The sequence below is a fragment of the Hippopotamus amphibius genome, chromosome 4 (assembly GCF_030028045.1).
Source record: "Hippopotamus amphibius kiboko isolate mHipAmp2 chromosome 4, mHipAmp2.hap2, whole genome shotgun sequence".
Classification (NCBI taxonomy): Eukaryota; Metazoa; Chordata; class Mammalia; order Artiodactyla; family Hippopotamidae; genus Hippopotamus; species Hippopotamus amphibius.
This window is the reverse complement of record NC_080189.1, coordinates 12,492,536-12,506,651: the sequence shown is the minus strand read 5'-3', so window position 1 is coordinate 12,506,651 and position 14,116 is coordinate 12,492,536. Positions and strand designations below refer to the sequence as shown.

Genomic DNA, 14,116 nt, shown 5'->3' with positions numbered 1-14,116 from the left:
CCATTTGTTCTGTTCTACCCCCAGGACAAAGAGGTCTAGGCTTTGTTTTCGGATGCTCCCAGGCGCTCAGATCTGATACTCCCAGCCCTCCCAATCTTCCAGAGCCTTGTTCACCACCCCCCGCAGCTCTCTCCTCAGGGTCCCTTGCCGCAGCCTCTCCCAGTTAGTGCTGCTGCGGGAGGTACTCCGAGACAGTGAGGGGGTGGGAAGGGACAGGTGGGGGCTGGAGGAGACGCCTAGCCACCGTCTTTCCACGTCCTCTTCGGAGCCTGGGTTGCAGAAGGCCTGTGTGTAGTGCTGGACACGCCGCCGGTTGACAGCCTGTCTGTCTTCTACCCTGTGGGGAAGGAGGAGCTGATGGAAAGGATGACCTTGGACCATTCCTTGTCTCCTGGTCCCACCCAACCCTATTGTTGGTGGCCTTTTTCCTTGTCTGCGGCCCAAGAGGGCACAGGGGGTGCCAGGCCTCAGGAAGCGACTCAGAGCCGAGGCCACCGGTTCCGTGGGTGCTTTCAGGGCCCAGGCACCGAGCAGGCCCTCTTCCCCCAGCGAGGCCTAGAGCCTAGGGAGCACACAGGCCTGCATAGCGCCCGTGGGGGCAGGAGGTTGGGCAGAGGGATGCCAGCCCGTGTTGTCACTCACCGCAGGAACCAGCGGTCCCCCAGCCCGAACTTGCACCCGCAGATCCCTGAGCGAGGCCACAGGCAGCGAGGCAGCTTCTTTTCCAGCATCACCGTGGTGGCCACGACCTGCGCGTGGTGACAGAAGAGGATGAAATCGGAGGCTGGTGTGGACCAGGAGAGGAGAGGACGCTGGGAAGAGGGACAACTGTTTAGCAGCGGCTGGGAAACTCATGGTTTCCTAGAGGTGACAGCACCCCTGAGCTGAGGATGGTGGTGTCAGCTTTGTCAGCCCTCTTCTGTGGGGGAGAGTGGATGGGCCTTGAGCCCCACGGCACTTTACCCGTGACCTGACATCCAGGCCAGGCTGGTCCTGCAGGAGGTGGGGAGGCCTTGCTCCAAGGAGATGGGGGTGGGGAGGGGCGGGCGAAGCAAAGAGAAAGGGTCCGTGGGACTACAGAATATTTTGACCCTACAGATGTAAAGCCTACTTAGAAACACAAACATCCTGCAGAGAAATCTCATATGAATGCATTTGCATGGAAAAAAGTATTTTCATGAGCAAATCCAGTTTAGCCAGCTTAGGTTTTTTTTTTTTTTTTTTAACACCATTTTCTACACAACACAGTTAAATGCCATCCAATTTGAGGGATTCCCATTTATTTTGCTGAAATTATTTTTGTTCAGATACGTTATTTTGTAAAATAAGTAGTTTTAAATAATGATTTGATCCCATTAATTTGTTCTTTTGTCCCCATCACAGTTATCTGCCTGAAGATAGTTTCTGCTACTTACAGGGAGTTTTTAACATGTCCAATTTTTCCGGGTCACATTTTGAAGACTTAAATATTGCCAAAAAGATGTGAGACTCCGGTTTTTATTCAGTAACTGCTGTAGCCACTACTAAGCTTCATTTCTTGTTGATTATTCTAGAAAACAGATTTGACTTTTCGAGAAAACTGTGAGGAATTCTTTTTCAGCTACGCCAGTATTGCTCGGTTGTATTGCTAACCGAGTTCGGTGCACTTTGCATGATTTTGTGTCCTGTGCACCAACCGTCCAAACATATGGTGGGGTCAAAATATCCCGCTTCTGAGTTTGGCCTGGTCCTTGACAGGAAGGGAAGGACGGGCACTAACCCTCCCAGCCACCAGGGGGCTCACCTGGGCCCTCCAGAGCTCATCCCGCTCGTGCGCTACACGCCAGTGAGTGTCGCCCATCATCGCGATGAGGAGGTTGAGCATGAGCAGAGCGGCGATGATGGCGAAGGCAGCATAGGTGACGCTGTACATGAAGGGCAGGTCCACGTCGTAGTTGGCGGGGCCGTCGATGATGGTGAGGAACAGCTCGAAGGTGCTGAACAGCGCCATGGGGTAGTTGTAGAAATGGCCCAGCTCGTTCGGGTCCTCTGTCTGGAAGATGATGAAGAAGGCTGCTCCGCCCGAGGAGGGGAGAGTTATATGTGATTAAACCACAGCCAGCTCTTCGCTGCCCATTTCAGTGCTGTTTTCTTCCCCTCCAGTATCCCCACCCCAGCCCTCCATCGCTCCGTACGCTGGGTTCTTACCCTCCCTTATTTTCCACATGGCTCACCCTCCTGATCCCAAGAGCCACCTCTTCCTAACACTCCCGAGGGACAGCCCATCTTCAGACCCTACGGCCTCCTCTTGCCTCTGCCTGCCTTCCCACCTTCCCCCAAGTTTACCCTAATTTCCTCCAGCCTCTCCAGCCCAGGGCCCCCATCTCAGATGGTTTACCTGAGGCAAAGCCCAGGATGACCACAGCCATCAGCCAGCAGAATCTCATCAGGTCGCCAAAAATCATCTAGAGGGAGGGGAGAGGAGGGAGGACAGGTCCACATCAATCCCTTGAGCAAATGCCCCTTCCAGCCGCTAAGAGGTCTAACCCCGAGAAGTCTAACAGCTCCCTGCTCTAGGATAGGGTTGGCAAAGTATGGCCTGCTGGCCAAATCTACTTGGTTGGTTTTTGGTCAGCCCTTGAACAAGAATTTTAATGTTTAAAGGATTGAGAAAAATTTGAAAGGAGAAAGAGAAAGAAGAAGAAAATCAGAGACTGTGTGGCTCCCCAAGCCTGAGACCTCTGTTATCTGCCCCTTTACAGAAATGTTTGCAGCCCCTGCTCTAGGACCTTTCTCTAGGAAGCTTGGGAGGAGGCACGGACCTTCTGGATCATGATGGTGAAGGGGCCCAGCATCTGGAATCCTCGGGCAAAGTACATGACGTTGCACCAACCCAGCACCAGGGCAAAAGACATGGGCACCACCTCCCCGCTGGTGTTGGTGAGCCGCATCACCATGGTCACCAGCACCATGCAGGCATAGGTGATGCTGGGGGGAGAGCAGGGAGGGGGGATGAGAGCGAGACCGGGATGATCCTGGGCATCCAAGGACAAGGGGGGATAGAAATGGTACCTACACACTCAGGTTCAACCTCTGTAAGCTCGATACACAGGGTTACACACACATCAGAGAGGGGCCTCTGGAGCTGGGGTTCTCCAGAGGTCAGGGATCCAGGGAGTAAAACTGGAGCCTTGGGGAGGAAAGGGATGGGGTAAGAGGAAGGAGACTCACAAGAGGACGTGAAACGGTCCCCCAAGGATGGTCTGCCCAAATAGGCGAGTGATCCCCACACGGTAGATGTCTGGAATCTGGAGAGAAGCCAGGGAGACACAAAGGCCCTTGTAGACTGGCTTGGGCTGGATGCCTGGGGCAGACAGCTTCACCCCAGAGTCCAACCACACCGCACCTCTATGAGCAGAATAACCACAGCTCCAAAGACAGACATCAGCTCCCCCACCATTCGGAGGTTATCCTCGGGGGTCACATAGGCCTCCTGAGGGGAGAGACATGATCAGAGGACTCGGGGGCTTCCCTGCATCTGCTCCACCCACCCCCGGGTACACGGCAGCATCCCTTATCTAAGGTCACCCACCAGTCAGATTCTTTTTAACCTGTTAGGTTTGGCTCTCTCAAACTCTGCTCTTAGAGCATCGGTGTGTTTCTGTGTGCATGTATTTCGAGTTTGCGCCTACATATTTGAGACTTGAGCGAGGAGAGAAATGTGGGTGGTAAGATAGGAACTGAGAAAGGGCAGAGAGCTGGATCCTGCCCGAAGCTCTGCTGCTCCTAGGGTGTCACCTGAAGCAGCTTCTGCTGTAAGAGGGTGTTGTCCCGGGGGCCAGTTTGGTTGTCCGTCCTGGGCTTGAGGGGGCGGTAGACACAGCACATGGTAAAGCAGACCATGTACAGCAAGTATGTGGCCGCCAGCACACAGAAGTACGGCTGCCCATATCTCTTCCACTTGAGGTTCACCAACTCCTTCACTGGCGTCTGGTCCAGGATGCGGCGAGCCTGCAGCAGAAGGAGAAGAGAGCAAGCAGCTCAAAGAGCCAGACTCCCCTCCTCAGCTCCCTACCCTGAAGCCCACGCCTGCGCCTGTACCTCCCGATTCTTGGAGGTGACAATAAGCTCCAGCAGGGATAGCTCCTCCCCCGAGGAGTCAATCTCCGTGAGGTCGTAGAGTGTGGAAGTCAGTGGCCCATATGTCCACTGGACGTACTTCCGTTTCTGCATCAGGTTTTGGAACATCTAAGGTTGGGGGTGGGGGCAGGTGAGTGAGGAGGAGCAAGCCAGGGGGACTGTCACAGGGTGTGGATGGGAGGCTCGCCCAGAAGGACAGCACCCCTGAAAGGGTGCTCGCTCTTCACTCAAAGACCACAGACTTGTGGGCAAAAGAACCCATCTTCATGCCGGCCTCCTAGTTCATCCTCTTCCTTGTAACTACCTGTAGAGCTTGGAAAGAGGAGGTGAGAGGATGCAGGGCTACTGCTCGTGGTCTGAAAGGACAGGAAGACATGGGCATTTCAAACCACCCCAGGATGGGATCTAGACCCTGTAAGTCCCCAACAACTCAGGGGAGAGAAAGCGGACAAGAAAGGAGATGGGAGATACAGGGGCTGAGAAAGAAATTCCAATTGAAGCTAAAAACAGAACCTCAGCATCGGGGATGGCTGTTCACATATATTTCCTCAAAGGGTCAGAAGTGAGAGATGAAGGTCAGGAGAAGGACACAGTGGGATTGGGGGAGGGTCCCTCACCACGGTGTTGCCCTCCACGCCAGCCAGCTTGAAGGGGGTGAGACCCTGGTGATTGGGCACGAGGTCCAGGGACTGCGGGTGGTCCCCACACCCATCGTAGGACAGCAGCAGGTTGTACATCTGGCAGGCAAAGGTTTTGTTGGGCTGGAGGACGAGGATGTGCAACACTGTGTTTCCTGGGGGAGGACATGGGCTGTCACGTGGTCACTGGGACTAGAGTCCCTGATGGTCCCCCGTCCCAGCCCCTCCCCCACCCCCCAGCACCCCAGCTCCTCCTCCAGCCCGGCTCTTACCCAGGGAGTCCTGGGCCCGGATGTCAGCTCCGTGCTCGAGGAGCAGCCTCACGATCTCCTCGCTGCCCACGCAGGCGGCCAAGGACAAGGGGTGCTCCCCTGGGGAGGCAGAGGGCGGCCTGAGCGTGCAGGCTGGGATGGGCAGTCTCTCCAAGTGATGGCCTCTCCCTCCCCACACCTCAGCTCTGGGCCTGGGGACACTTGTCAGCAGAATCAGAGGCAGGGATGGGGCAGAGGGCCCTGGGGTGGTGGGGTTGGCTCTGGCCTTCAGCCCCATAAGGGCGGACCCCACCCAGCTTCCCCAGGCGTGGAGCCGCCTCAGCCCGCCCTCCCTCTGCTCACGCCCACCTCCCTGTCCTCCCAGCTCTGCCCCTGGCTCTCACCAAAGTAGAGGAGGTTGTGAGGACCAGGGCGGAAGTTGGAGCCTGTAACTCTTGCAGAGACCCTGGCCCCATGGGCGAGCAGGGCTTTCACCAGCTTCACGTTCTGGTTCATGACGGCCATGTGCAGTGCCGTCTGACCTGGACAAGAGAGCTCATGTCACGGGATCTGTCCCCAGGATCCTTGTAGGGGCTCCCTCCTGTATCTCCACATGGTCCTCTTCACCAGGGCAGCCTTTTAGGGGAAGGATGCGGTGGGGAGGTGGGGCTGGGCCTGGCAGGGTTCCCAGGGGATCCAGCTGCTCCCTGCCCCTTCTCACGCTAGACCTTTTCATCCTCAGTGCTCTAATGAGCTGCACTGAGGATGCCAAGGAAGAAGGGAGATGAAGAGGGGATCAAGAGGAGGGGGCTCAGAGTCCCTCTCGGTTTCTCCAAATTATACACCACCAAGACTGACTTGAAACATTGGTTTGGTCTCCGCTCCCTCCATCCCAGACCCTTGGCCCCTCACCTTCATACAGCTCAGATGTAACAGGCTCGTTGACCAGCTCTGGGGAGGCCTCCATCAGCACGATGGCGGCCTCCAGGTTGTCATAGAGGGCCGCCACGTGCAGCGCTGTCTCCCCCAGGGCTCCTGACATTGACAGAAAGGAGAGTCACGTGGCTTCTCTGGAGCAGGGGAGTGGGGACTGTAGAGATTTGGGGGCCCGCAGCAGAAGGTCCTGGGGCTGCACCAGTGAGGGGAAGAGGGAGCCATGTGCACAGGGCCGACCCCGGAGGGCCGCTCCTTACCTTTCTGGTGGACATCGCAGGCCTCATACTTGAGCAGCTTGCTGAGAGCCTGGATATCATTCTCTTTGGCAGCTAGGAGGAGAGGAGACTCACAGATCCTACGAGGGAGGGGAGCGTGCCCAGTTGTGGAGCAAGTGGTGACGGCTTCATTTCATCATACACCTCAGTGGCAATGAACCCCAAGGTCTCCCATCCAGAGAGGTGGGGCCGCTGGGGGAAAAAGGGCTGCCTGATCTTTGTCTGATCCGTCAGTTAACCCAAACCAAGTTTTTCCCCTTTTAGCTTGTGTGGGAGAATGTCAGGGACTGCTTTCCTTTCCCCTGGGTGCTGTAACCAGGGTGTGTGTGTGTGTGTGTGTGTGTGTGTGTGTGTGTGAGAGAGAGAGAGAGAGAATCTGTGCACATTGGGGTATAGAGGGAGGAGTTTTAGTTAAAACACTCATTCACCTCCTGACCTATTGACCTCTGGAGCAACCCTGTTTTAACTTCACTCAAAGTCCTGAGATTACCTCCCAAGATAAGCCCTGTTTTCGTGGGCTAAGGGTACAAGGAATTCCTCCCTCATATTTGTGGAGGAGGCTGACGTGTAGAGGCTGGCCGATTTTCCTCTTGTTATGTGATGTTCCCCTTCCTGGACCTCAGCAAAGCCCTTTGATTCTGGCACGTTCCTCCTACAACAGCATCTTTGGGAATCAATCAAAAAGCAACTGTGGGTCCTTTTTTGCCCTTTGGACCCTACATCAGATTACAGACTCTTCCTACTTCCTATCTGCTTCTAACTTGTTTCGGGCAAAGAATCATCTTCTCTGACTTTCCAGTTTTATACCTACAGTGAACTAAAAACATTTTGTAGTATCAAAACTTACCCACACTAAGACACATGGGGTCCCCTTTATTTAATTTTCTCTCCTGGCCCAGCACCACGTGGTCTTTCTAGGGGAGTGAATGACATAACACTACTTGTCCATAGATGGCCAGTTATGTGAACAGGAGCTCATACACTGAAGAGCCCACAGTAGCAGGAAATCGACTCCAAGAGCTGGGGTTGAGAGGGTGCTCAGGAGAGGAGGAAAGAGTATGACACGTCCATCTCCCTGAATGCTGGCCCCAGCTCTCCACATCAGGCCACAGAAGCAGCCACCTGTCAATCAACATCTCCGTTCAGTCCCTGCCGCCCCATTCCTACTGACCCTCAGTAACCCACATCCTCATTCTCCAGGCCAGGACTAGCAAAATATCCTCCTATTTCCCTGCACCCTATTTACCCCAATCCGTTCTTCTGGACGCTGCCAAGATACTCTCTCTAAAACGGCAAATGGAATCACAGTTTACAAAAGTCTGATGGGTCCTCAAACGCCCAAGGAGAAGAAACTCACGAGTCCCCTACAGCCTTTGTGCAACTACTTTTCCATGCTCTCTTTCTCCCACCGGCCCTACACCCAGCATTTCAGCCTCACCAGCCCTGGGCACACCATTCTCCCCATTCCTCTACTGTAACTCAGCTCTCCTTCCCCCTGGAATCTGACCCCCCAGCCCACCTGTTCATGCTCTACTCTGTGTTCGCGATGCCTGGAAATATGCCCAGCAAGTGGCAGACAGTCAGTACCACTGTCTGTAGAAGGAGTGACTTGTAGCCGGGCCAGAAGGTGGTTTGGCTTTACTGCCCCTCCTCATTAGCTCCCCCTGAGCCACCCTTAGGCAAACGTATAATCTAAGTAAAAAACAGTATGCTTGGTATGTGCACACAGCTGCAAAACAAGTTTGCTACACCTCCCACCACCTCCACCACCCTCATCACCCCACCACCATCACACCCTCACCACCCCCACCCCCTCCACCATCACCACTACCTTTTCCAACTATTTGCCCAAACCCCTCCTTTATAGATGTTCTAAAGCAAGCAATATTCCCCAACACAGGCACACACAGAGCAGGAAGTTTTCCACCCTCTCCTCTGGCCTTACTTTCATTTTAGCATTTTCACTGTGCCATTAATATCTGTCTCTTCCTCTACACTAGGGGCCCTTGAGGTCAGAAATCAGCTACTTTCTCATCTTTGTATCCTTTCTCTGCCCTCCTCCAATTAGCTCCTAATTTTGTGTCCCATTTGACCAAAGGTTAATGGCAAAGCTAGAAATAAGTCCAAGGTGGGCTTCTGACCCAAGTGCAGAGCCTGCTCCCCGCTTCCTAAGACATGAGTGGGGAGGCTAGTCAGTGGCCGCCCCAAAGATGTCCCTCTTGTTCCTGATGCATCTCTGACACCCATAAAAGTCTCTCACGAACCTTCCGTCCAAACGTCTTGTTTCTGGCCTCTGCGGACTACCCTACTGGCCTGGGAAGGGCAGGGAGCGACTGTTTGAACTGGGATTGCCAGATTTACCAAATAAAAACATGAGGATGCTCAGTTAGAGTTGAATTTTAGATATACAGCAAATAAGTTTTTAACGTAAGTACGTCCCATGCAATATTTGGGACACACTTAGACTCACAGAATTTAACTCTGTGTCTTGTACTTTATCTGGAGATTAGATCACAGTCTGGGTGGAGAAACAGCTTATGACCCAAACCAGTAAGGTTTATAGATTCTGGGTGGCAAATTCCAGAATCCAGCACAAATGGAAGGCAGCGTCTGAACGGTTCCCAGGGGATCAGGCAGTAGCATGACTTGCAATAGCATCACAGGGCCACAAGGGGACAGCCGAGAAAGCCCTTGCTCCCACTCTTGGCAGTAAGGCAGACCACCCCCCACCACCCCAAACACCTGCCTACCCTTGTGCCCCATAAAAAATGCACAAGAGCAGATCCATCCAAAGATTCCTGTGCCTGGGAAATAAGTGGTTTCTTCCAAAGCAACCCAGCACAGAAGTTGAAGTCTGGAGCAAAAATCTCCACATCTTCACCAGATACCTCCCTAGGGCAGGAAGAAGAGGACATATTGCCAAAATGTCTGCTGGTGTTAATGGTTAAATTATACTCACTCCCTTCTCGGGAAGAATTTCCCTTTATTTAGTAGAATACTTAACTACCAAAATCTCTTATTTACGAACAGTGATTTAGAGCCGTGGTCTTTAACCAGGGGTGATCCCTTGCTGCCTCCCAAGGAATTTGGCAATGCCTGGAGACATTTTTCGTTGTCATGACTGAGGGAGGGCAAGCTACTGGCATCTAGTGGGCAGAGGGCAGGGATGCTACTAAACTTCTTCTACAAGGCAGCCTCCGTAACAGAGAATTATCTGCCCAACATGTCAGAAGTGCCAAAACCCTGACCTCGAGGTATAATTATTCATAATCTATTTTTTAAGAAGGCATTTTTCACATTAAAAGGGATGAGAAACTCCTTATGTGTGTTTTCTTACGAATCATAAATACTCAAAGAAGAAACAAAAAGGTGACGCCTTTCAAGCAGCCACTGATTAAGTATTTAATAAAAGACTTAATAACAGAAATTAGAGAACAGATCGGAAATTATAATGATATGAAAGCTGTTTCCGGAATTTAGAATGTCTTATTTTGCTTGACACTTATAAAATTGAATGGTCTGTTTCAATACTGGGCTGGTGGAAATATTACTACAGGATTTCTGACATAAAAGCAAGCACGCTCTTTATAGAGTAAGCAAACCATTGATCTTGCCTCAGGGTTCCCTCTGGACCCCAAGGATCTGTCACTTTCCTTCTCTCCCTGTTCCCTCCACCCCATCCTCTCTGCCTCCATTCTTGTGGATGTGTACACATCTGTGTGTGCACTCACACGAGGACTGCACATGTGAGTGCCGTGTGCACAAGTGAAGTTTTGCATTTGGTTGCTGGGAAACAAGGCAGGATCAAGAGTGTCTAGAGAAGAATTCAGATCTGAATTTTAGAGCTAGAAAGCCCTTAGAAACCTAGTCTAATCTGTTCACGTAACAGATGGAGAAAGAGGCCTGGAGTCCCAGGGTGATTTGTCCAAACAACTCGGAGGCAGCGCTGGGACCCCATTTGCCATTTCTCGGTCCCTATTCTCTGTGTTAATCAGGACCTGAAGAGGGGTCAGAGGAGGCACAGGGGATGGGATCCACAGGTGTGGGTCCCACCGGTTTCTCCACGAGCCCCTCTAGGAGGAGCATGCCAACTGAGCAGGGGAGGGCCACACCATCAGGAAGCCCACAGTCTGGTTCCCTGGGTGGATCCAGCTCCGATAGGAGGAAGCTCACAGCCCCTCTAACGCCTGCCATCACTGGGACTTGCCTTTTGACTTTCCTTGGGTTCTTTTTGATCACAACAGTCCCATGGGTTAAATGTGCTTTTCAGCTTCCAAAACAGCATCTCACTTATTATCACGTTTGCTCTTTACAACCCTGTGACAGGGGTTGAATAATTCTCTCATTTTTCCGCAAAGGAAACCGAGGCAGCAACGGCAAATCCTTGCCAGAAGACCAGACAGAGGTTAAGGCAGAATGCTTGGTCAAGAGCCTAGCCTCAGGCTCTCACCACTCAATCATGTGGTTCTCCTAGTTCTATGGCTCTTCCCAATGTTTCTGGTGGTGGGCTGAGTTTGCAGGGGGCAGCTGGAGCAGTGACCACAGGTGAAGGAAAGAGCAGCCCTGAGTGGGGAGGAGGCAGGTACTGGCTACTTGGGGCGATCTCCCTCCAGCTTAGATTCTGGGCAAAGGCATGAAGAAGCGAAAGCTTGGGAAAGTGGCTAATTCCAGATGTGGCCGCCTTTCTAAGTGCCAAAACCACATCCCGCACATAGAAGATGCACGCTTCTACACACGCACATGTGTTTACTGCAGCAGGGAGTCCCACTGTGCTGTGGGGTCCCAGCGCTCACTTTCACAGACACGCCAGTTTCACAGATATTAATACAGGGATCTATCTAAACAGAAAAGAACCCCCAGTGTTCACTGCCTTCTGCCAACTAGTGGGAGGGTGACCAGGCCAGCGAGGGGGGTCAAGGGGAAAGTCAGGTTCGGCAGACCCTGGAAGCTGCCCAGCACACCCCACACCGACCACAATCAGAGGCTGTGCTGTCCTGCCCAAGGGTCCCGTGATGCTTGTTCACAGCCTTCTTAGAACACTCGCTGAGCTCACTTTTAACCCAAGTCGATGCCTAGTGGTACGTTTTGCCCATGAGAACGTGAGCTTCTTGAGAGTAGAGAATGTGTCATGTTCATTTCTGCAGACCTAGCCGAGTGTTTCACACTCAATGTCTGGTGCATCGCATCTCAGGAAATAAGACAATTCAAGCCCGAGATATATGATGCAGGGGGAATGAGAGAACGTGATGGTTCAACCTGGATCCCAACGACATCGATCTAAGCAGAAGGAGCAGTGACTAAGACCCAAGGGGAGCCTACACGAGAAAGGATTGCTGGGTGCCCTATGTTCCTGCTGAGACCTGAATGCCTCGCTTCTCACTGGACCATGCCCCACCCCCAGGAATACCCCCAACCCCACCCAGAGCCCCCTCTGTTCACTTTGGGTTTGCCTTATTCCCAGGGGCTGGTGACAGCGCTCCTCACCTGGCCGTGCTGTCCTCACTCACATGGTCAGCATGCGTGTGTCTAGCTGCCCACAAATCTTCCCTCAAGCTGACTGATGGCACAGCTTTGGACACTCCCCTTCCCGACACTTTCAGGTCCTTCCAGGATGAATCCACCCAGAAGGGAATCAATATTCCAGGCTCCTGGTGTCCGGGAAGAAGAGGGCCCAAAAAACTGTGGAGTCAGACAGGGGAGGTGAGGAAGAGGGGAGAATCCCTCCCAGTGGTGACATCAGGCCTTCCCAGCCCAAGGCCATCAGAGGAAGGCCCACCAGATGTTCCAAAGAAACAGGGACAAAAAAGACAGGAGAAAGCAGCTGCGGGCTCCAGCCCAGGTCCTTCACTCTGTCTTCGCCACACGTAGACACACAGGGAGCCTCTGTCACCACTTCTGAGCCCCCAGGCCTTTCTGTGCTCCTGCCCAGCTTCCCCAGCCCCGGGATCCCGAGAGTGGGAAGGGGATGAGTGGAACCAGTGATGGCCCAGTGTCTGACAACAATACCATTCTGTTGCCTCAAAATGTCATCAAGCAAACATGTGCCCAGCTCCCACTCTCCCAGGCCTGGGGGAGAGAGGTGGGTGGCTGGTGTGAGAGCCGAGAAGCCAGAACTCAAAAAAGGAGCACATCTCCAGCCCTGAATCCTTGAGCAAAAGAAAGAAAACCACAGGGGCTCCAGAGAGCCCCCAGCCTCCCAGTCAGGCTCAGGCAGGCCCCTGCACTTGGAGATGGAGAAAGACCCTCAGACGCAAGCACTTTGGACCTTCCCTTTTGAATAGACATATTATCTGCCTTCTTAGGGCCCCAGGAAAGTCCCAAGAGGAGGACTTCCTTCTCGCCTGCCTGTCCCTGGGTGGGGAGACCCACAGAGGCGCTGGAGAAGAAGCCACACACAGGATGGCCTCCAGCTTCCTCTTCTCCCTCCTCTCCAGCTCCCAGCTCCCAGCTGCCACGGAGGCAGGAGGAGCATCAGAAAAGTTCAGGGCAGTTTCCAGGGCTGGAAGCAACGAGTGAGATTTACTTCGGTCTCAAACCCTAGAGCCTCTCAAATTTCTCAACCTGCATTTGACGGTGGAGTCTAAGCCCATCTGGTGTTTTGGCCCCTTGCCTATGCTCCTCTCCCCCAGTAGAGGGTATACATTTCAGGACTGTATCCTGGCCTTTTTGTTTCCATACCACCAACCCCCCTACCAACCCCAAGACTCTGACCCAGAGCAGGGCCTGGGTCAATGGCTGATACGATGAATGCACGGGAATAATGATGATCACGTTTTGTCTCTTTTTGTGGTCACTAAAGTCTGCCCTTCCCTCTCTGCTTCGTTCATCCATTCATTCATTCCCACATGTGTACGTAGATGTGCTACCTGTTTCTGTCTAAGACACGGTTCCAGGGGCAGGGAGTAGAGATGTAGAGCGGTATCCTGACCCAGCAGCCCCTCCCGGGTGCAGGTCTACGATGCCATCATCCCTCCCAGGCCCACCAAGGTGCCTGGCCTTCAGGGAAGTACTCACAAGAGCCTTGCCTAATTGATTGGATCTTGAAGATAGAGAACACCTGTGTCACCCATGCCAGTCCCCTCCCCTTCCACCTGGCGTCCTGTGGAGCAAGACCCAGGGGCCAAGATGCTTAAGACAACATGCTCTGAAGGAGCCAGGCCTGGAAGGACAACGGCACATGCCCAAACAGAGGCGCCAGAAGAGGCTTGGGGTGGGAGAGGGGGAGCAAGAGGGAGGAGAGGGAGGGGTGAGGAGCGAGCCTGGGGGTGCGGGGGAGCAGCTTGAGGCTTACCTCTTCTGCTGCAGCAGGTTCTGCTCATCTCGCATCTGAGCCCATGACTCCTGTTGCTGGAACCACCTACAGAACTCTCTCCACAGGCAGAGAACGTGCCCCTTCTCCTTGGGCAGCAGCAACCCCATGGAGTGTAGGGCTGGCTCCTTGAGGGGCCGGGGCCGAGGCCAGACCCCGCCTGGACTCAGCCTCGGGGCCACATCGGCAGCCCCTAGGGCCGGCTCGCCCTCTCCCCGCAGAGGTCCCGTCTCGGGCCTCCCCGGCCCCGCAGGAGTCTCCCTCAGGTGCACCAGCCAGACGCAGGGGCCTCCGAGTCTGAGTCTGTTACACTTGGCAGAGCTGGGACTCCCGCCACTGGGGCTCCTCCGGCAGGAGCTCCTCCTGGGACTAGCAGGAGCCCAGCAGACACTCCCTCACGCCTCCCAAATTACCTGAGATTTAAAGAGACAGGCCAGCAGTCGGCCTGCTGTCTGAGGCCTGGGTAACCTCCCCTCTACCTGGATCACGCCCCCTGCCTGCAGCCAGTCCAGAGAGAGGAGGCCTTCTGAGAGAATGGAGAGGGCTCCTTGGACTTTGGGACACGCGGTGACCTTTTACAGAAAGGCC

General features: G+C 53.8%; 1 protein-coding gene across 1 annotated transcript; it reads right to left on the bottom strand.

The window, feature by feature from the left end:
• Positions 1-19: 19 nt before the first annotated feature.
• TRPV6 (transient receptor potential cation channel subfamily V member 6) lies at positions 20-13,844 on the bottom strand. The gene is made up of 15 exons (XM_057731572.1): positions 13,511-13,844; positions 6,202-6,299; positions 5,921-6,043; positions 5,413-5,550; positions 5,030-5,128; positions 4,737-4,912; positions 4,081-4,227; positions 3,778-3,990; positions 3,386-3,472; positions 3,211-3,287; positions 2,802-2,967; positions 2,378-2,444; positions 1,784-2,052; positions 643-749; positions 20-337 (listed from the first exon to the last, which is right to left on the bottom strand). The coding sequence occupies exons 1-15, from the start codon at positions 13,636-13,638 to the stop codon at positions 67-69; spliced, it is 2,166 nt and encodes a 721-aa protein (XP_057587555.1). The 5' UTR covers positions 13,639-13,844; the 3' UTR covers positions 20-66.
• Between the last annotated feature and the right edge of the window lie 272 nt (positions 13,845-14,116).